Raw genomic sequence first — 23,968 nt, forward strand, 5'->3', positions numbered from 1 at the left:
AGTCGCGACTTACGAGTACGCGTTTCCTTTTTGCTAGTCGCTATATAGGGTTATGGAGCAAGGCTTCCCAAGGACCTGCAAGATCATATTGACCATGGCATGAATGAGGATCCATAGAAGTTTGACCTTAGGGCACGTCCACCATAAATGCTCCACGTCGCCTGGGTTTGAACATCCTCAAAAGCATTGAGCAGGGTTTGTGGAGAGGTATTTTGCACCTTTTTGCACCATCTTCCTTGAACAAATTCTCCAGTGTCACTACATTCCGTGAAGAGCAAAATAGTGGCTCACACATCTAATCCAATCTTCTAGAGATTGTGGGGGTACCGAAATCTTCCTCCCGGCATGTACTATAGGATTGAGCTTGGGCATTAGAGAAGGTCAAAATGGATGTGTATAGTAACAAAACTAGGCCTTGGGTGGTTGGGCAAAATTCGGCAAATGCAGTCGAAGGCTTGGATCTATTGTAATTTTGAGTTAGGAAGTCCAGTGTCAGCTGATATTCTACAGATACGTGAAGCCACCACTCTGACATCACCACCATCTTGGTTCTCCTCCTCATGGTCCTAGTGATAGTCTTCATAATTTCACAGTCATTGACTTCATCAGTGACATGGAACCCCACCAATAGTGGCTTACAGGGTTTGTCAGTGACATGAATGGAACAACATATGTAACATATTCGTGGGAAAAAAAGGACCATTTGGGTGCAGCATTGCGTGACGGCGCAGTTAAAATAACGCGGCGCCGTAACGCAAAAAAAAAAATGGCCTGCTCAGGAAGATGACAGGTTAATCACACAGGTTATATGGCTGATTAAAGTGGTCATTAAAATCACTTAGCGCCTTATCTGCATTAAATCAGCCTCAGACCCCGCGTCATTAATATGTGTTCAAGTCTAAAGGGATGAGGTGGCCACCCTACTGATAAAATTGCCACAAAAACATCCACTTAATTTAGCCAATAAAGGAGGTCACTTAAACTCCAACCTTTCTGGAAATTACTATTAAATTATTTTCAGAATACATTTTGATTGTTTCAATTAAAACTTGGTTGACAAAGTATTGAAAATAATGTTCTAGGTAGCTGGTTTTATGTTCTGCACAAGGACATGCCCCTATGTGTTGTCTGTGGACCGCAGAGCCCAGGAAGTGATAGGAGGCACAGACCGGAAGTGATGTCACATACAGAGAACTTCCGGGTGAGAGGTGAGTTGAGAGGAAGTAGAAAGGAGAGATTTGCTGGAACTGGCAACAGAGCAGGTAATAAGATATTATTTTATATTTATACCCAATAAACCCCCCATCGTGTTCATCCTCTTCCTCCATCATCATGTCCGTCCTCTTCCTCCATCGTCACTGTGATGTCTTATATGGGTTTATAGACCGGATACATCCTGAATATACAGCCATTTATCCAACTGTCCATCCGGAGCCTCTGGTTTATAGACCGGATACGTCCTAAATACAGAACCATTTATCCAACCGTCCATCCGGAGCCTGTGGTTTATAGACCGGATACGTCCTAAATACAGAACCATTTATCCAACCGTCCATCCGGAGCCTCTGGTTTATAGACCGGATACGTCCTAAATACAGAACCATTTATCCAACCGTCCATCCAGAGCCTCTGGTTTATAGACCGGATACGTCCTAAATATAGAGCCATTTATCCAACCGTCCATCCAGAGCCTCTGGTTTATAGACCGGATACGTCCTAAATATAGAGCCATTTATCCAAACGTCCATCCAGAGCCTTTGGTTTATAGACCGGATACGTCCTAAATATAGAACCATTTATCCAACCGTCCATCCAGAGCCTCTGGTTTATAGACCGGATACGTCCTAAATATAGAACCATTTATCCAACCGTCCATCCAGAGCCTCTGGTTTATAGACCGGATACGTCCTAAATATAGAAGCATTTATCCAACCGTCCATCCAGAGTCTCTGGTTTATAGACCGGATACGTCCTAAATATAGAGTCATTTATCCAACCGTCCATCCAGAGCCTCTGGTTTATAGACCGGATACGTCCTACATATAGAACCATTTATCCAACCGTCCATCCAGAACCTCTGGTTTATAGACCGGATACATTCTAAATCTAGAACCATTTATCCAACTGTCCATCCAGAGCCTCTGGTTTATAGACCGGATACGTCCTAAATATAGAGCCATTTATCCAACCGTCCATCCAGAGCCTCTGGTTTATAGACCGGATACGTCCTAAATATAGAATCATTTATCCTTCCTCCATAAAGCTGTCTTGAGGTTGTCGGCTCTCAACCCCATGAAATAATGTACGCCATGTTTTATACTGAACTACAGTACAAGTTTTAATCAAGACAGCAGAAGGAATGATAATGGACTTGTGATTGGGCAGACGTTGCCACCAAATTGTACAGTCCCTGCCCTGCTCCTTCTTGGATAGAGTACCCATTCACCTGCTTTTGTAGCCACCATATTGGACACACATCTGCTGACCATAGGCCGGATCATGACATCCCAAGCTAGAGACCCCAGCATTCAGCTCCCATCACCAAGTCACAGGACCCACATCTGAGAGTCAGGGAGAACAGGTTGCCACTGTTAGTCTCTTCCTAGTGTCCCTTCTATAGCTTTGCCCAGCCGGACTCGCTCCCAGCTGACAGTCCCAATCCCCAGGTTTTCCTCCATTACTCACATATGAGGCCTTGCACACCCTGCTACAGAACCTGCAGAAGAAGCTCAAGGGACACTGGGTGACTACAGCTATTCCTCCTATGATCGGCACTACCTCGCCGCCTGGGAATTTAGCCCCGCGCAGAGCCCTTTAGATCAGCTCAGTGCAGGATTGCATCTTTGCAGCTGTTCCCATATCCAGGACTCAAGGGACCCCACCCACATCTGGCATTTTTATGGGCACTAACTCCACCCACATTACATCATTAGAGGAGGGATTTCTCTAAAAGGGGAACGAACGCTTGCTTATACTTTTCCCTTTAACATGTTCTAATAGCAACATTGACTAAAGGAAACCTTAACAAAGGATCGACCTCTTCTTCTCTCCATCCAAACCTACAATAAAACATTTAGTCCGGGATCGCTCATTAAAGTATAACTAAAGGCAACATTTTTTTTTTTTAGTTTTAGACAGTGGAGATGGATTATAACCCTTATCAGTTTTTATTGCTGTCTGTGCCCCCCATTAGAGAGATTCACCCCCACAATTTGTCCTCTTTACCGTAATTGAAAGTGAAAGTAAAAGGAAATCCCAAATTTTAGGTTGCCACCAGAACAGTGATTGAGAAGAAGTCTTCCGATCGGGACACTAGTTCTGGTGACATGGATTCCCTTACTTTGGAGGGATTTCCTCTCATTTCTTGTATTCACTATGGGACAGGAACTGAAGGGAAATCTCCCCAATGGGACATAGATGACCAAAAACTTGACGGGTTATAACTTTCCCTTACTGTATCCAAATTTGGAGAAAAAACACAAGTTTTGCCTTTGGTTCTCCTTCATATGGTATCTCTTGTTGTAGTATAGTGTGAGAAGCCATCTGAGATGTCAGAACTAAGTAGGAACTCTGTGCAGACATCATTCATCCTCTACAGTCCAGATAATTCTCAGTTTATTATCCGTCTACAGAGAGGAGCTTTCTTTATAGATCACATGACCACACCAGTAAGGATGGACAGGGGCCAAAGTCACATGACTGAGAGGATATTAAACCTCACCCTTGAGATCATCTACCTGCTGACCGGAGAGGTGAGGAGGATTCTGGGAGGTCACATGACATCACTCTGATCTCTATTAATAAAACACAGACCTGACTGGAGAGGTGAGGAGGATTCTGAGAGGTCACATGACATCACTCCTATCTCTATTAATAAAACACAGACCTGACTGGAGAGGTGAGGAGGATTCTGGGAGGTCACATGACATCACTCCTATCTCTATTAATAAAACACAGACCAGACCGGAGAGGTGAGGAGGATTCTGGGAGGTCACATGACATCACTCCTATCTCTATTAATAAAACACAGACCAGACCGGAGAGGTGAGGAGGATTCTGGGAGGTCACATGACATCACTCTTCTCTCTATTAATAAAACACAGACCAGACCGGAGAGGTGAGGAGGATTCTGGGAGGTCACATGACATCACTCTCATCTCTGTTAATAAAACACAGAGCTGACCGGAGAGGTGAGGAGGATTCTGGGAGGTCACATGACATCACTCTTATCACATCACATGACCACACCAGTAAGGATGGACAGGGGCCAAAGTCACATGACTGAGAGGATACTAAACCTCACCCTGGAGATCATCTACCTGCTGACCGGAGAGGTGAGAGGGATTCTGGGAGGTCACATGACGTCACTCTCATCTCTATTAATAAAACAGACCTGACCGGAGAGGTGAGGAGGATTCTGGGAGGTCACATGACATCACTCTCATCTCTTAATAAACCACAGACCTGACTGGAGAGGTGAGGAGGATTTTGGGAGGTCACATGACATCACTCTTATCACATGACCACACCAGTAAGGATGGACAGGGGCCAAAGTCACATGACTGAGAGGATATTAAATCTCACCCTTGAGATCATCTACATGCTGACCGGAGAGGTGAGGGGGATTCTGGGAGGTCACATGACATCACTCTGATCTCTATTAATAAAACGCAGACCTGACTGGAGAGGTGAGGAGGATTCTGGGAGGTCACATGACATCACCCTTATCTCTATTAATAAAACACAGACCTGACCGGAGAGGTGAGGGGGATTCTGGGAGGTCTCATGACGTCATTCCTAGCCCTGTAATTAAAACACAGACCTGACAGGAAGGTTGAGGAGCATTCTGTAGAGATAACCGTTACTTTCTACTTTACACAGGAATATAAAGTAGTGAAGAAAATACCTGGAGAACCCTTAACACCCAGAAGCTATGCTTATGGAACATCACCCATCACAGGGTCTCCACCTCACTGCCTGACAACAGAGGGAACCAGTGCCAAGAAGATTCTAGAAGTCACCAACAAGATCCTTGAGCTGCTGACAGGAGAGGTGAGCGGTGCTGGGAATTCTGGGACATTCTCCAGTAACAGACAAGGGATGTGTCTGGATGGTGACTGTATCATTGTGTGTGTCAGGTTCCTATAAGGTGTCAGGGTGTCACTGTCTATTTCTCCATGGAGGAGTGGGAGTATTTAGAAGGACACAAGGACCTCTACAAGGACATCATGATGGACAATCAGCCGCCCCTCACATCACCGGGTAAGAGGAGACTTTATTGTAAAGGAGAGATCAGTACGGAGGGTCCACCTAGATCCCCCATCATCTGATAAACACATAGAAACAATGGATTCAGTCAGTGTGTGTGTTTCCTACAGATGGATCCAGTCATGGGAACCCACCAGAGAGATGTCCCCATCCTCTGTATTCCCGGGATTCCACACAGGAAGGTCACACCATCCCTCACCATCATCAGGTAGGTGGATCCAGTCATGGGAACCCACCAGAGAGATGTCCCCTTCCTCTGTATTCCCGGAATTCCACACAGGAAGGTCACACCATCCCTCACCATCATCAGGTTGATGGATCCAGTAATGGGAACCCACCAGAGAGATGTCCCCATCCTCTGTATTCCCAGGATTCCACACAGAAAGGTCACACCATCTCTCACCAGCATCAGGTAGGTGATTAACATTTGGTAAACAGTTGTTACATTTGGGTGTGTCAACTGGTTTGTAAGTATTAGTGTTCTTTTATTATTCTTTTCAGACTGGTGGCCTGCAGAATGTAAATATTCTTGGTAAAGAAGAGATAAAAGAGGAGTGTGATGAGGATGGTGCGATGGAGGTTTTTACAGAAAGAGATAAAGATGCTGTGATGGAGCCACCCAATAATAGGAACCCACCAGAGAGATGTCCCCATCCTCTGTATTCCCGGGATTTCCAGAAGGAAGATCACGCCATCCCTCACCATCATCAGGTAGGTGGGACTGAGAAACTAGAACTCAAAAAAAATTTCAAATTATGAGAGAACATCTTTTTACTTAACTTCATCTCTATTTTGTCATCTTTGGGGTATAGGAGGAACTTAAAGACATCAAAGTTGAGGTTAAAGAGGAAGAAGAAGAGATATTGGTGAGTGGAGATCAGCAGTCTATGGAGGAGGGGGAGATGACAATTAAACAGGAGGAACCTTCTCTACTTATAGACAAAGGTAAGTGATGAAGGCTAAATTCTGAAACAGATCACATTTGTGTTATTGCATTGGTTTTTTTATCAGATTTTTGGAAAAACAAAAACACAAAGATACAGACAATGGAAAGGTTAAACCAATTACATTTGGTGCCGAATATGATATAATTGGTGGTGCAGATGACATAATTCTGAACAGCACATTACAGTTTGCGATATGCATATAAATCTTTATAAATAGGTAGCAAAATTATTTATCAACACCAACACAGACATGAATGTATCAAAACAAGGTTTCACATAGCCTCAGAGTGCTACCAGGATCCACACTTGTAGAGAATATTATAACCATGTCAGTATAACATAATGTTCCCAACAAATGAGGAGGAGATACTGTATACCATATGAAAGGTCCATCTCCGTTCCTCAATATAACGTCATGTTCCCAACAAATGAGGAGGAGATACTGGACACCATATGAAAGGTCCATCTCCGTTCCTCTATATAACGTCATGTTCCCAACAAATGAGGAGGAGATACTGGACACCATATGAAAGGTCCATCTCCATTCCTCCATAGAACGTCATGTTCCCAACAAATGAGGAGGAGATACTGGACACCATATGAAAGGTCCATCTCCGTTGCTCAATAGAAAGTCATGTTCCCAACAAATGAGGAGGAGATACTGTACACCATATGAAAGGTCCATCTCCGTTCCTCTATATAACGTCATGTTCCCAACAAATGAGGAGGAGATACTGGACACCATATGGAAGGTCCATCTCCGTTCCTCAATATAACGTCATGTTCCCAACAAATGAGGAGGAGATACTGGACACCATATGAAAGGTCCATCTTCGTTCCTCAATATAATGTCATGTTCACAACAAATGAGGAGGAGATACTGGACACCATATGAAAGGTCCATATCCATTTCTCAATATAACGTCATGTTCCCAACAAATGAGGAGGAGATACTGGACACCATATGAAAGGTCCATCCTCATTCCTCAATATAACGTCATGTTCCCAACAAATGAGGAGGACATACTGGACACCATATGGAAGGTCCATCTCCATTCCTCAATATAATGTGATGTTCCAAACAAATGAGGAGGAGATACTGGATTCCATATGAAAGGTTCATCCCCATTCCTCAATATAACATCATGTTCCCAACAAATGAGGAGGCGATACTGTACACCACATGAAAGGTCCATCTCCATTCCTCAATATAACATCATTTTCCCAACAAATGAGGAGGTACTGGACACCATATGAAAGGTCCATCTCCATTCCTCAATATAACGTCATGTTCCCAACAAATGAGGAGGAGATAGTGGACACCATATGAAAGGTCCACCTCCATTCCTCAATATAACATCATGTTGCCAACAAATGAGGAGATACTGGACACCATATGAAAGGTCCATCTCCATTCCTCAATATAATGTCATGTTCCCAACAAATGAGGAGATACTGGACACCATATGAAAGGTCCATCTCCATTCCTCAATATAACGTCATTTTCCCAACAAATGAGGAGGAGATACTGGACACCATATGGAAGGTCCATCTCCATTCCTCAATAGAACGTCATGTTCCCAACAAATGAGGAGGAGATACTGGACACCATATGAAAGGTCCATCTCCATTCCTCAATATAACGTCATGTTCCCAACAAATGAGGAGATACTGGACATCATATGAAAGGTCCATCTCCGTTCCTCAATATAACGTCATGTTCCCAACAAATGAGGAGGAGATACTGGACACCATATGGAAGGTCCATCTCCGTTCCTCAATATAACGTCATGTTCCCAACAAATGAGGAGGAGATACTGTACACCATATGAAAGATCCATCTCCGTTCCTCAATATAACGTCATGTTGCCAACAAATAAGGAGGACATACTGGACACCATATGAAAGGTCCATCTCCATTCCTCAATAGAACGTCATGTTCCCAACAAATGAGGAGATACTGGACACCATATGAAAGGTCCATCTCCATTCCTCAATATAACGTCATTTTCCCAACAAATGAGGAGATACTGGACACCATATGGAAGGTCCATCTCCATTCCTCAATATAACGTCATGTTCCCAACAAATGAGGAGGAGATACTGGACACCATATGGAAGGTCCATCTCCATTCCTCAATATAACGTCATGTTCCCAACAAATGAGGAGGAGATACTGGACACCATATGGAAGGTCCATCTCCATTCCTCAATAGAACGCCATTTTCCCAACAAATGAGAAAGAGATACTGGACACCATATGGAAGGTCCATCTCCATTCCTCAATATAATGTCATGTTCCCAACAAATGAGGAGGAGATACTGTACACCATATGAAAGGTCCATCTCCATTCCTCAATATAACTTCATGTTCCCAACAAATGAGGAGGAGATACTGGACACCATATGGAAGGTCCATCTCCGTTCCTCAATATAACGTCATGTTCCCAACAAATGAGGAGATACTGGACACCATATGAAAGGTCCATCTCCATTCCTCAATATAATGTCATGTTTCAAACAAATGAGGAGGAGATACTGGATTCCATATGAAAGGTCCATCCCCATTCCTCAATATAACGTCATGTTCCCAACAAATGAGGAGGAGATACTGTACACCATATGAAAGGTCCATTTCCATTCCTCAATATAACGTCATGTTGCCAACAAATGAGGAGATACTGGACACCATATGAAAGGTCCATCTCCGTTCCTCAATATAACGTCATGTTCCCAACAAATGAGGAGGAGATACTGGACACCATATGGAAGGTCCATCTCCGTTCCTCAATATAACGTCATGTTCCCAACAAATGAGGAGGAGATACTGTACACCATATGAAAGATCCATCTCCGTTCCTCAATATAACGTCATGTTCCCAACAAATGAGGAGGACATACTGGACACCATATGAAAGATCCATCTCCGTTCCTCAATAGAACGTCATGTTCCCAACAAATGAGGAGGAGATACTGTACACCATATGAAAGGTCCATCTCTATTCCTCAATATAATGTCATGTTCCAAACAAATGAGGAGATACTGGACACCATATGAAAGGTCCATCTCCATTCCTCAATATAACGTCATGTTCCCAACAAATGAGGAGGAGATAGTGGACACCATATGAAAGGTCCACCTCCATTCCTCAATATAACATCATGTTGCCAACAAATGAGGAGATACTGGACACCATATGAAAGGTCCATCTCCATTCCTCAATATAATGTCATGTTCCCAACAAATGAGGAGATACTGGACACCATATGAAAGGTCCATCTCCATTCCTCAATATAACATAATTTTCCCAACAAATGAGGAGGAGATACTGGACACCATATGGAAGGTCCATCTCCATTCCTCAATAGAACGTCATGTTCCCAACAAATGAGGAGGAGATACTGGACACCATATAAAAGGTCCATCTCCATTCCTCAATATAACGTCATGTTCCCAATAAATGAGGAGGAGATACTGGACGCCATATGAAAGGTCCATCTCCGTTCCTCAATATAACGTCATATTCCCAACAAATGAGGAGATACTGGACATCATATGAAAGGTCCATCTCCGTTCCTCAATATAACGTCATGTTCCCAACAAATGAGGAGGAGATACTGGACACCATATGGAAGGTCCATCTCCGTTCCTCAATATAACGTCATGTTCCCAACAAATGAGGAGGAGATACTGTACACCATATGAAAGATCCATCTCCGTTCCTCAATATAACGTCATGTTCCCAACAAATGAGGAGGAGATACTGTACACCATATGAAAGGTCCATCTCTGTTCCTCAATATAATGTCATGTTGCCAACAAATGAGGAGATACTGGACACCATATGAAAGGTCCATCTCCATTCCTCAATATAATGTCATGTTCCCAACAAATGAGGAGATACTGGACACCATATGAAAGGTCCATCTCCATTCCTCAATATAACGTCATTTTCCCAACAAATGAGGAGGAGATACTGGACACCATATGGAAGGTCCATCTCCATTCCTCAATATAACATCATGTTCCCAACAAATGAGGAGGAGATACTGGACACCATATGGAAGGTCCATCTCCATTCCTCAATATAATGTCATGTTCCCAACAAATGAGGAGGAGATACTGTACACCATATGAAAGGTCCATCTCCATTCCTCAATATAACTTCATGTTCCCAACAAATGAGGAGATACTGGACACCATATGAAAGGTCCATCTCCATTCTTCAATATAACGTCATGTTCCCAACAAATGAGAAGATACTGGACACCATATGAAAGGTCCATCTCCATTCCTCAATATAACTTCATGTTCCCAACAAATGAGGAGATACTGGACACCATATGGAAGGTCCATCTCCATTCCTCAATATAACGTCATGTTCCCAACAAATGAGGAGGAGATACTGGACACCATATGGAAGGTCCATCTCCATTCCTCAATATAACGTCATGTTCCCAACAAATGAGGAGGAGATACTGGACACCATATGGAAGGTCCATCTCCATTCCTCAATATAACGTCATGTTCCCAACAAATGAGGAGGAGATACTGTACACCATATGAAAGGTCCATCTCCATTCCTCAATAGAACGTCATGTTCCCAACAAATGAGGAGGAGATACTGGACACCATATGGAAGGTCCATCTCCATTTCTCAATAGAACGTCATGTTCCCAACAAATGAGGAGGAGATACTGGACACCATATGGAAGGTTCTTCTCAGTTCTTCAATATCTTTCCTAGGTTTTTCCTAGTTGCTCCCAATTCCACGCCAGAGCTCTGTGAAGTTTCTGATCTCTGATATATCCTTTGGACCCTTCATATATATGAAATATATCTCTAACATTTTTTTAATACTGTGAATTTCTTTCCTACAGATGGACATTACACTCAGAACAGGAACACCTCTGAGGGACATTTCATTCTATCTCCAGATTGTAATGCCGAAGTAATTACTCACAGTAGACATCACAGACTTTGCCATGTGGAAAGATCGATTGATCCGTCTAATCCTGAAGCATCTTCCGCTGCATCACATATTGTTACTCCAGAAATCTCTCCATACTCTGAGATGTTAGATGTATCAACGGCTCTATCTAATTCCAAGGAATCTTCTTTAAGGCATGAAGGAGTTCACACAATAGGAGAGCATTCATTATCCTGTTCATTGTGTGGGAAATCTTTCACTGAAAACAGAGACCTTCTTATACACCAGAGAAGTCACAAGAGTGAGTTTCTTTTCTCATGTTCAGAGTGCGGGAAATGTTTCACAGAGAAAGGAAACCTTCTTATGCACTGGAGAATTCACACGGGTGAACGTCCTTTTTCTTGTTCGGAGTGTGGGAAAAGTTTTAGTCAAAAGGGAAATCTCCTTGCCCACCAGAGAATTCACACGGGCGTACGTCCTTTTTCATGTTCAGAGTGCGGGAAGTGTTTTGCTACAAAAGCAGACCTTCTTAAGCACCACAGAAGTCATACAGGTGAGCGTCCTTATTCATGCTCAGTGTGTGGGAAATGTTTCACTGCGAGTGGAAACCTTATCAGACACCAGAGACGTCACACGGGTGAACGCCCCTTTGCATGCCCAGAGTGTGAGAAAAGTTTCCCTGATAAAGAAAGCCTTCTTAAACACCAGAGAACTCACACAGGTGTGCGCCCTTTCTCATGTTCAGAGTGCGGGAAATGTTTCACATCGAAAGCTGACCTTCTTCGACACCAGAGAAGTCACACGGGTGAGCGTCCTTTTTCATGTACTGAGTGTGGAAAGTGCTTCACTACAACTGGAAGCCTTCTTATACACCAGAGAATCCATACAGGTGAGCGTCCTTTTGCCTGCTCAGAGTGCGGGAAATCTTGCATAACAAAAGGAGACCTCCTTCAGCACCAGAGAATTCACACGGGTGAGCGTCCTTTCTCGTGTTCAGAGTGCGGAAAGTGTTTCACTATGAAAGGAAGCCTTCTCATACACCAGAGGAGTCACACAGGCGAGCATCCTTTCTCGTGCTCAGAGTGTGGAAAACGTTTTAAACAAAAAGGAAATTTCCTCAGGCACCAGAGAAGCCACATAGGCGATCGTCCCTTCTCATGCTCAGTGTGCGGGAAATGTTTCAAACAAAAAGGAAACTTTCTTAAACACCAGAGAAGTCACACAGATGAGTGTCCGTATTCGACCAGCGCCAACTTGATCCCACACTCAAACGCGGCACAGGAGAGCTAATACGTGGTGGGCCAATATGGCGATACCTAGGTTAGGTTCCTGTAGGCCATTGCTCTTCCATTGTTTTAGTGGAGTAGTTGGTTTTCCATCAGTCCAACTAATGTAGAAATATGAGTAAAGTTGATACATTTTTTACTTTAGTTAACCAATGTGGGGTTTAGACTTGAAGTAGCCATTTTTTTGTGTTTGTTCTAGGATAGTGAAAAGCATAGCCACAGGCAAGTAAAGCAAACCTTTTTTCGATCAAGCTTTCTTTGGTCAAGGTTGTAAAAGAAAGTCCCTCGTTTTTAGTAAGGTTTCCATTTTAGGAGGACAGCAGTCCATACGCAAGATCCTTTCCCACTGGAACATGTTCAGCAGGCCTTAGCTTTCCAAACCAACGTCTCTCTCTCTGATCTCCCATGCCTACACTCCGACCTATGGCATGGACTAGCCATTTTTGGAACCTATGGGAAAGAACATAACCCAGTCCAAGGGTTTGGAAACCCAGTCCAAGGGTTTGGAAACCCAGTCCAAGTGTTTGGGAACCCAGTCCAAAGGTTTGGGAACCAAGTCCAAAGGTTTGGGAACTCAGTCCAAGGGTTTGGGAACCCAGTCCAAGGGTTTGGGAACCCAGTCCAAAGGTTTGGGAACCCAGTCCAAAGGTTTGGGAACCCAGTCCAAGGGTTTGGGAACCCAGTCCAAGGGTTTGGGAACCCAGTCCAAAGGTTTGGGAGCCCAGTCCAAGGGTTTGGGAACCCAGTCCAAAGGTTTGGGAACCCAGTCCAAGGGTTTGGGAACCCAGTCCAAGGGTTTGGGAACCCAGTCCAAGGGTTTGGGAATCCATCCCACCCAAAGCTCTCAAGGTTAGTGAAAACCGGCCCGGGTACACAATTTTTAGACCGAAATCACCTAAAGGCCTAGATATCTTTACCTTGAGGACTTCCAGCTCCATCCTGAACTGAATATTGAAGAAGTCGTGGAGCTGAATACCTCCCATCCTATGAAAACACCATGACTTGATTTACATCCAAGCTCCATTTTGATGTGTGGTAATTGTCTATTCTGATTTGTGAAATAAACCGTAAAGTACACGGAGTCCTGGGTTTTTTTCTTTTCTTACCAACGACTATAATTCTTAGATGAGTGATGATTGGAATGTGTTCTTCATTATTATTATAAAGGATTTATATGATGATTTATATGATGGTGTACTATTCTTCCCACTAGAACCAATGATGGTGTACTATTCTTCCCACTAGAACCAACGATGGTGTACTATTCTTCCCACTAGAACCAACGATGGTGTACTATTCTTCCCACTAGAACCAACGATGGTGTACTATTCTTCCCACTAGAACCAATGATGGTGTACTATTCTTCCCACTAGAAGCAACGATGGCGTACTATTCTTCCCACTAGAACCAACGATGGCGTACTATTCTTCCCACTAGAACCAACAATGGCGTACTATTCTTCCCACTAGAACCAACGATGGCGTACTATTCTTCCCACTAGAACCAACGATGGCGTACTATTCTTCCCACTAGAACCAACGATGGTGTACTATTCTTCCCACTAGAACCAACGATGGTGTACTGTTCTCCCACTAGAACAATGATGGTGTACTATTCTTCACACTAGAACCAATGATGGTGTACTATTCTCCCACTATAACAATGATGGTGTACTATTATTCACACTAGAACAATGATGGTGTACTATTCTTCCCACTAGAACCAATGATGATATTATTCTTCCCACTAGAACCAGTGATAGTGTACTATTCTTCCCAACTAGAAACTATTCTTCCCACTAGAACCAATGATGGGTCATTATTCTTCCCACTAGAACCAACAATGGTGTACTATTCTTCCCACTAGAACCAATGATGGTGTACTATTCTTCCCACTAGAACAATGATGGTGTACTATTCTTCACACTAGAACAATGATGGTGTACTATTCTTCCCACTAGAACAAACGATGGTTTACTATTCTTCCCACTAGAACAATGATGGTGTACTATTCCCACTAGAACAATGATGGTGTACTATTCTTCACACTAGAACAATGATGGTGTAATTTTCTTCCCACTAGAACCAAGGATGGTGTACTATTCTTCCCACTAGAACCAACGATGGTGTACTATTCTTCCCACTAGAACCAACGATTGTGTACTATTCTTCCCACTAGAACCAACGATTGTGTACTATTCTTCCCACTAGAACCAACGATGGTGTACTATTCTTCCCACTAGAACCATGATGGTGTACTATTCTTCACACTAGAACCAATGATGGTGTACTATTCTTCCCACTAGAACCAACGATTGTGTACTATTCTTCCCACTAGAACCAACGATGGTGTACTATTCTTCCCACTAGAACCATGATGGTGTACTATTCTTCACACTAGAACCAACGATGGTGTACTATTCTTCCCACTAGAACCAATGATGATATTATTCTTCCCACTAGAACAATGATGGTGTACTATTCTTCCCACTAGAACCAATGATGATATTATTCTTCCCACTAGAACCAATGATGGTGTACTATTCTTCCCACTAGAACCAATGATGGTGTACTATTCTCCCACTAGAACAATGATGGTGTACTATTCTTCCCACTAGAACCAATGATGGTGTACTATTCTTCCCACTAGAACCAATGATGGTGTACTGTTCTTCCCACTAGAACCAACGATGGTGTACTATTCTTCCCACTAGAACCAACGATGGTGTACTATTCTTCCCACTAGAACCAACGATGGTGTACTATTCTTCCCACTAGAACAATGATGGTGTACTATTCTTCCCACTAGAACAATGATGGTGTAATATTCTTCCCACTAGAACCAATGATGATATTATTCTTCCCACTAGAACCAATGATGGTGTACTATTCTTTCAAACTAGAAACTATTCTTCCCACTAGAACCAATGATGGGGCACTATTCTTCCCACTAGAACCAACGATGGTGTACTATTCTTCCCACTAGAACCAACGATGGTGTACTATTCTTCCCACTAGAACCAACGATGGTGTACTATTCTTCCCACTAGAACCAACGATGGTGTACTATTCTTCCCACTAGAACCAATGATGGTGTACTATTCTCCCACTAGAACAATGATGGTGTACTATTCTTCCCACTAGAACCAATGATGGTGTACTATTCTCCCACTAGAACAATGATGGTGTACTATTCTTCCCACTAGAACAATGATGGTGTACTATTCTTCCCACTAGAACAATGATGGTGTACTATTCTTCCCACTAGAACCAATGATGGTGTACTATTCTCCCACTAGAACAATGATGGTGTACTATTATTCACACTAGAACAATGATGGTGTACTATTCTTCCCACTAGAACCAATGATGATATTATTCTTCCCACTAGAACCAGTGATAGTGTACTAGTCTTCCCAACTAGAAACTATTCTTCCCACTAGAACCAATGATGGGTCACTATTCTTCCCACTAGAACCAACAATGGTGTACTATTCTTCCCACTAGAACCAATGATGGTGTACTATTCTTCCCACTAGAACCAACGATGGTGTACTATTCTTTCCACTAGAACCAATGATGGTGTACTATTCTTCCCACTGGAACCAATGATGGGGCACTACTCCTCTTACTGACCATCAACCCTGAGGCCTTGTTTTTCTCACTGACGCTGGGGCCAAGACATATTCTATTCTCACTGGCCCTAATCCAGCCCTCCTAAAGTCTGAAGGACTGTATACTGGCCCTTTGTTTGAAAAGTTTGGAGACCCCTGATCTAAAGGAAGGGGGAGGTGATACAAAAGGTGATAGCTGGGGGGATGATCTGATGGAGGTGGCTCGAGTACAGTTCTTAGGTGGAGGTGGGGTAGGCTTCCCTGAATAAGTGACTTTTCAAAGATCGCCAGGCAGACTGGGTGGGGGCTGACTGGACATACTGGGGTAGGGAGTTCCAAAGGATGGGAGAGGCTCTTGAGAAGTCCTGGAGGTGAGTGTGGGAGAAGGTGAAGAGGGAGCTAGAGTCTTGGGAGGAGCGGAGCTGGCAATTTGGATATCTGTGGATGAGGTTGGTGATGTAGCTAGGGGAAGTGTTGTGGGTGGCTTTGTACGTTGTGGTTAGTATTTTGAATTTTATACGTTGGGTTAGTGGATGCCAGTGGAGGGATTGGCAGAGAGGCGCTGATCGGTTGGTAAGGTGTATGAGTCTAGCATGTAAGAGGAGTTGAAATTAAAGAACCACACCACTGCTAAGAGGTCCAGATACAACTTTATTCCATTAAAGGTCAGGGGTACGATTCAAGAAATGGCCAACGTGTTAAGGGGGTCTAAGTGCCCCCTTTCATGTCAATCTGACATCAATACGATGTTCCCTCAACTGGGTCAATAGTGACTGGGTATAACGAGCTGTCACCAGCGGACAGGTCCTCCTAAGTTAGTCCCAGAGTAGCCTTTGCAGCAAGGAGCACATGGAAGAACAACCTTTATGGAGGAGTGGACTCCATGGAGTTAGGACCGCAGTACACTAGGGCGCCTTGATGTGGTCACTGCAGCTTACACATACACTCACTGGCCACTTGATTAGTTCCACCTGTCCAAGTGCTTGGTAACACAAATGGCTAATCAGCCAATCACATGGCAGCAACTCAATTCATTTAGGCATCTAGATGTGGTGAAGACGACTTGCTGAAGTTCAAACCGACCACCAAGAATGGGAAAGTAAGGGGATTTAAGTGATTTCTGAACATGGCATGGTAGTTGCTGCCAGATGGGCTGGTCTGAGTATTTCCAAAACGGCTGATCTACTGGGATTTTCCCGCACAACCAGCATCAGATTTTATAGAAAATGATCCAAAAAAGAGAAAATATCCAGTGAGCGGCAGTTGTGTGGAGGAAAATGCCTTGTTGATGTCAGAGGTCAGTGAAGAATGGGCAGACTGGTTGGAGATGATAGAAAGGCAACAGTAACTCAAATAACCCCTCGTTACAACCAAGGTATGCAGAGTACCACCTCTGAACACACAACACATCCAACCTTGAAGTAGATGGGCTACAGCAGCAGAAGACCACACCGGGTCCCACTCCTGTCAACAAAGAACAGGAAACGGAGGCTAAAATTCGCACAGGCTCCCAAAAATTGGACAATAGAAGATTGGAAGAACGTTGCCTGGTCTGATGAGTCTGGATTTCAGCTGCAACATTCAGATGGTAGGGTCAGAATTTGGTGTAAACAACATGAAAGCACGGATCCATCCTGCCTTGTATCAACGGTTCAGGCTGGTGGTGGTGGTGTCATGGTGTGGTGGATCCATCCTGCCTTGTAAGGTCCGGTCCCTCCCCAGGAGGCTTCTGGGTGAGAGGATTGTGGCGTCTGCTTTCCATGCACCGCTGGCCTTGAGAGATTGCCAAGGCCATGTTTTGAGGGAGGGTTTGCGCTTGATAAATCTGGAGCGGATCCCCCTGAAGTTGCGGGACCAGGCCTGGCTCGCCTTCCACGGCAAGCTCTACATGAGGAATAACCTGAAGTACCATCCTCCGGATGACCGTGGTTGTCTGAGGTCGGAGTGTGGGGGTGAAGTGGAGACTATGGACCACTTCTTGCGTTAGTGCCCCTTTATTGTAGAGGTGTATAAACAGGTGGGAGGGGCTCTGGGTGTTCCTTTCCTCCATCGCATGTCGTATGCGGAGTGGGTGTACGGAGCATTCGAGCGTCGCATGGGTTTTGATTTGGTCACCTTGTTTCTAGTCAGCTTAGTTGTCCATTACTACACTTGGATGGCACGGTGTCAGGTCTCCATTCGGCAGAAGGTCCTCCCTGTTCAGGTGGTGGTGAGTGACATCCTTGGTGAGGTGGGAAAAATTCGGGGTCTTGAGAAAGACAGGCTGCGGCGTAGGGCTTGGATGGAGGCGTGGAGGAACATCAAGCCTGTTGCTGCGGTCTGTTGATCTCGGGTGATGGGAACTGTCCCTGTTTTCCGCCTCTTGCACTCCCTAGCTTTTGCGTTTCGGTCTTTTTGGTAGCCTTTTGCATGGTAGGTTGTAGGGGTCAGACGTGGAAGATCTGCAGGTTCCTTAGCCCTCCCCTGTAGTGTATATAATAGTGCGGTTAGGTTTTTTTTGTGTATAGTTTAGGCCATTTTGGCCGCAAGTGGCAGGTTTAATATGGAAATTGAATATGGTTTATGTTTATATCTGAGCCATAAAGGCTCCGAATTATATGGTCTCGGCCATAAAGGCCTTGTACTGTAAATACTGCATATAGTTTGTTTTCCTTTCAGGTTATGGACTTTTATTTATGAGCCGTTCAGGCTGTGTTTGTGTTTTTTTTCCCCAGGGACTGTTGGGACTTTTTAGTTTCCTTTGTGTTGAGTTTTGTATTTATTTATATTTTGTACTTTTATACATAAGTTTGATGGATATGTATGACATTAATACATAAATAAAAAATCTCCATCCAGCCTTGTAACAAGAGCTCAGGCTGGGGGTGGTGGTGTCATGATGTGGTGGAGATTTTCTTGGCACACTTTGGGCCCCTTAGTACCAACTGAGCATTGTTTAAACGCCACAGCCTACCTAAGTATTATTGCTGACCTTGTCCATCCCTTTCTGACTCCAGTATCCCCATATTCTGGTGACTACTTCCAGCAGGATAATGCACCATGTCACAAAGCTCAAATCATCTCCAACTGGTTTCTTGAACATGACAATGAGATCACTGCACTCCAATGGCCTCCACAGTCATGAGATCTCCATCCAATGGAGCCCCTTTGGGATGTGGGGGAACAGGAGATTCCCATCATGGATGTGCAGCCAACAAATCTGCAGCAACTGCGTGATGCTATCATGGAGCAAAATCTCTGAGGAACGTTTCCAACACCTTGTGGAATCTATGCCACGAAGAATGATGAAGGCAAAAGAGGGTCCAACCCAAGACTAGCAAGGTGGACCTAAACCCTTTGGTTTTTGGCATGAACTGTTAGACATGGTCCATTTGGTATTTTGTAGGGTAGCTGATAATTTTTATTTTTGATCTGCGTTGCCCCTCCATGTGCTCCTTGCTGCCAAGGCTGGTGATAGGTTGGGGTGGTTGCCATTTGTTTGTACTGTGTGTTCCACCAACATCTGCCTGGCATCTCAGCAGATCCTAACGTGTGGGGATCCTTCCATTTCAGCTGTCATCTCCTTGAGTCAAAACTTGGCTGGGCGAAATGTTGTATACAAACCAATTTCCTGTAACTGCCCTCGTAAAAATGGGCTAAGCACTATATCCTCAAAACGTTGTCCACTGACAAACTGCCACGGCTGCCCATTAGTAGGGATAGTCATTGTATTGGAGTACAAATGGATCCACATTGACAAATTGTTTGTTGTCCGATCCAAATTCTCAAACGAATTTGAGAACCAAATTAATTTCCCCATGGGCCTGAGCTACTGTTGCATCAACGTGATGTCATCCAAATGATACGAATGAAAATTCGTTACGACTTTTTATCAGATTCGTTGAATTTTGCTGCTATGTCCATTCAGAGATTTGTTTACATCCGAATCTCCTAAAAACCTCATTTCCGTCTGTAAAAGCGTTTTGTTATGAAACAAAATGCCCATGTCTATTGTCACGTCAGATCCTTGCTGTCATTCCTGGCGCCAATCCATGGTAGCGTACATGTGGTAGTAGGCTGGCATGTTGGCGCCAGGAGAGTGGTTCTCATGAGTGAAGGTCTACTTTAAAGTGACAGTAAAGGTTAGTTTTTTCGTTTCTTTAACCAATTCCCAAATGTTTGGCACACGTATGCAGCCTCTTGGTGGGCGGGCAGAGAAGCCGCATGTATACGGCCCAAAATAAAGAACTCTCTATGCCGAGAGCGCACATCCTGCATGCCGGAACGTTCCCAAAGCATACTAGCGATTGGGAGCTTTCCAGTCATGTGACCACTGCCGTCCCATGACCCCCATGCCAACTTCCGCCATTTAAAAGCTCTTGACCACTTGCCTACTGGGCACTCTCACCCCCTTCCTGCCCCTCAGGCACTTTTACCCCCTTCCTGCCCCTCGGGCACTCTCACCCCCTTCCTGCCCCTCGGACACTTTTACCCCCTTCCTGCCCCTCGGACACTTTTACCCCCTTCCTGCCCCTTGGGCGCTCTCACCCCTTTCCTGCCCCTCGGGCGCTCTCACCCCCTTCCTGCCCCTCGGGCGCTCTCACCCCCTTCCTGCCCCTCGTGCACTCTCACTCCCTTCCTGCCCCCCGGGCACTTTTACCCCCTTCCTGCCCCTCGGGCACTCTCACCCCCTTCCTGCCCCTCGGACACTCTCACCCCCTTCCTGCCCCTCGGACACTTTTACCCCCTTCCTGCCCCTCGGACACTTTTACCCCCTTCCTGCCCCTCGGGCACTCTCACCCCTTTCCTGCCCCTCGGGCACTTTTACCCCCTTCCTGCCTACCGGGCACTCTCACCCCCTTCCTGCCCCTCGTGCACTTTTACCCCCTTCCTGCCCCTCGGGCACTCTCACCCCTTCCTGCCCCTCGGGCAATTTTACCCCCTTCTTGCCTACCGGGCACTCTCACCCCCTTCCTGCCCCTCGGGCACTCTCACCCCCTATCTGCCCCTCTGGCACTTTTACTCCCTTCCTGTCCCTCGGGCACTTTTACCCCCTTCCTGCCCCTCGGGCACTTTTACCCCCTTCCTGCCCCTCGGGCACTCTCACCCCCTTCTTGCCCAGACCAATTTTCAGCTTTCAGCGCTCACATACTTTGAATGACAATTGAGCAGTCATGCAACCCTGTAACCAAACTATATTTTTTTAAGACAGAGCTTTCTTTTGGTGGTATTTGATCACCACTGGGGGGGGAGTTATTTTTTACTAAACAAACTAAAAGACCAAAAAGTTTGAAGAAAAAAAGTTTTTCTTAGTTTCTGTTATACAGTTTTGTAAATAAGTAATTTTTCTCCTTCACTGATGGGCACTGATAGGATGCACTGATGGGCACTGATGAGGAGTCATTGATGAGCACTGATAGACCACTGCCGTCCCATGACCCCCATGCAAACTTCCGCCATTTAAAAGCTCTTGACCACTTGCCTACTGGGCACTCTCACCCCCTCCTGCCCCTCAGGCACTTTTACCCCCTTCCTGCCCCTCGGGCACTCTCACCCCCTTCCTGCCCCTCGGGCACTTTTACCCCCTTCCTGCTCCTCGGGCGCTCTCACCCCCTTCCTGCCCCTCGGGCGCTCTCACCCCTTTATTGCCCCTCAGCCGCTCTAAACCCTTTCCTGCCCCTTGGGTGCTCTCACCCCCTTCCTGCCCCTTGGGCGCTCTCACCCCCTTCCTGCCCCTCAGGCACTCTCACCACCTTCCTGCCCCTTGGACACTTTTACCCCCTTCCTGCCCCTCGGGCACTTTTACCCCCTTCCTGCCTACTGGGCACTCTCACCCCCTTCCTGCCCCTCGGGCACTTTTACCCCCTTCCTGCCCCTCGGGCACTCTCACCCCTTCCTGCCCCTCGGGCACTTTTACCCCCTTCCTGCCTACCGGGCACTCTCACCCCCTTCCTGCCCCTCTGGCACTTTTACTCCCTTCCTGTCCCTCGGGCACTTTTACCCCCTTCCTGCCCCTCGGGCACTTTTACCCCCTTCCTGCCCCTTGGGCACTCTCACCCCCTTCTTGCCCAGACCAATTTTCAGCTTTCAGCGCTCACATACTTTGAATGACAATTGCGCGATCATGCAACCCTGTAACCAAACTATATTTTTTTGAGACAGAGCTTTCTTTTGGTGGTATTTGATCACCACTGGGGGGGGGGGGGAGTTATTTTTTACTAAACAAACTAAAAGACCAAAAAGTTTGAAGAAAAAAAGTTTCTCTTAGTTTCTGTTATAAAGTTTTGTAAATAAGTAATTTTTCTCCTTCACTGATGGGCACTGATAGGATGCACTGATGGGCACTGATGAGGAGTCATTGATGGGCACTGATAGGCGGCACTGATGGTGCTGCACTGCTAGGTGGCACTGGTAGGTGGCACTGATGGACACTGTTAGGCGGCACTGACTGGCACCTTGTAGGCGGCACTGATGGGCACTGATTGGTGGCGCTGATGGACAACGTTAGGCGGTACTGATGGGCATTGATAGATGGCACTGATGGGCACCTTGTAGGAGGCACTGATGGACACTGATTGGTGGCACTGATGGACACTGTTAGGCGGTACTGATGGGCATTGATAGGTGGCACTGATGGGTGTTGATAGGTGGCACTGATGGGCACTGTTAGGTGGCAATGATGGGCGTTGATAGGTGGCACTGATGGGCACTGTTAGGAGGCACTGATTCAACTGATGGGCACTGTTAGGCGGCACCTATAGGCACTATTGGCTGCACTGATGGGGCTACACTGATCACCAGGACACTGATGATCAGTGGAGAGGACTGCCGATAACCAGCATTTCCTATTTACCCGGTGATCAGCTGCGATAGTAAAAGCAGCTGTGATTGGCCCGTTCCTTAGTCATGTGATCAGCTGTGTCCGAAGGACAGAGCGGTCACACATCACGCGGGGGGTTGTGGTTCTGGGAGGACGTCCATGGACTCCCTCCCAGAACTAGCTGACTGCAAAGTGGCCGTCTTTTGGCTATAGCGCGGTCGGTAACTGGTTAAAGGGTCGTTAGGCCGTGGCGGGAAGGAGTTCATAACAAACAGAGCAGCCCCCCGATCCTCCTCTTCTTGGGTCCCTAGCTGGTGCTCCTGGCTCTTCCCCCCCATGACCAGTTCCCCCAATATTAAGCCACTTGCTATGGGAGCGTTGGTGTGCGCTCGCTACCGAGCCCTGCTCTATGTCTCAGCCAATGAGGAAGGAGAGACCTGGGACAGCTGAGGCTCCTATGCACATCGTTGGATAGAGAGGGGGCTCAGGTGGGTATGGGGGGTGGGGGAGGGGTGCAGAAGGTTTTTTTTTAACTTCGTGGGTAGAATGTATGAAGGTAAAACCCTTCTGCAAACACTTTGGCTTTTCTCACACCGGTGTGATTTCAGATGCAACTTGAACTGCACGACAATGAAAATCACATGGTGTTCGTTCACATCGATGAAACTCGGAGCGATTTGGGAAAAGGTTCCGGTACTACTTTGGGGGGATTCTAGCCTAATTCTGGCCCCATAGACACGGAGAGACTCTGAATATACCGAGAACCGGCAGACACTGCATCCTCCACCACGGGGCGAATTCAGCACAACCCAGAGACAGGAAGTGATGTAACAGACAGGAAATCCGGGTCAGGGGTGAGTCCAGAGGAAGCAGAGAAGATACATTTCTGGAAGTGAAAGCAGAGAAGGTAATAAGATCAGATTTTCTATTTACATCCAGTAACCCCCCGTCATGTCCATCTTCTTCCTCCATCGTCATGTCTGTCCTCTTCCTCCATCATCACTGTGATGTCTTTAATCTCCAACATCCAGAGCCTCTGGTTTATAGACCGGATACGTCCTAAACATAGAACCATTTATCCAACCGTCCATCCAGATCCTCTGGTTTATAGACCGGATACGTCC

The 23,968-nt window shown here is 45.5% G+C and overlaps 1 protein-coding gene across 4 annotated transcripts in view; it reads left to right on the plus strand.

Moving 5' to 3' along the window:
* Positions 1 to 1,178: 1,178 nt before the first annotated feature.
* Positions 1,179 to 23,968, plus strand: part of LOC149453202 (uncharacterized) — a 29,748-nt gene continuing 6,958 nt past the window's right edge. The window contains exons 1-8 of one of the 4 annotated variants that reach the window (XM_089688224.1): positions 1,179 to 1,262; positions 3,633 to 3,752; positions 4,882 to 5,052; positions 5,139 to 5,262; positions 5,379 to 5,680; positions 5,770 to 5,979; positions 6,081 to 6,213; positions 11,097 to 13,513. In XM_089688224.1, the coding sequence (XP_089544350.1) occupies positions 3,657 to 3,752; positions 4,882 to 5,052; positions 5,139 to 5,262; positions 5,379 to 5,680; positions 5,770 to 5,979; positions 6,081 to 6,213; positions 11,097 to 12,436 (2,376 nt within the window). In that variant the 5' untranslated portion in view covers positions 1,179 to 1,262; positions 3,633 to 3,656 and the 3' untranslated portion in view covers positions 12,437 to 13,513. Of the gene's footprint in view, positions 1,263 to 3,632; positions 3,753 to 3,796; positions 4,335 to 4,420; positions 4,616 to 4,881; positions 5,053 to 5,138; positions 5,263 to 5,378; positions 5,681 to 5,769; positions 5,980 to 6,080; positions 6,214 to 11,096; positions 13,514 to 23,968 lie in introns of those variants that run through there. The other 3 variants (XM_089688223.1, XM_089688225.1, XM_089688222.1) reach the window with 3 other exon arrangements.

This window comes from Staurois parvus, unplaced genomic scaffold (assembly GCF_062004578.1).
Source record: "Staurois parvus isolate SC_StPar_1 unplaced genomic scaffold, SC_StPar_1.0 ptg000449l, whole genome shotgun sequence".
NCBI lineage: Eukaryota > Metazoa > Chordata > Amphibia > Anura > Ranidae > Staurois > Staurois parvus.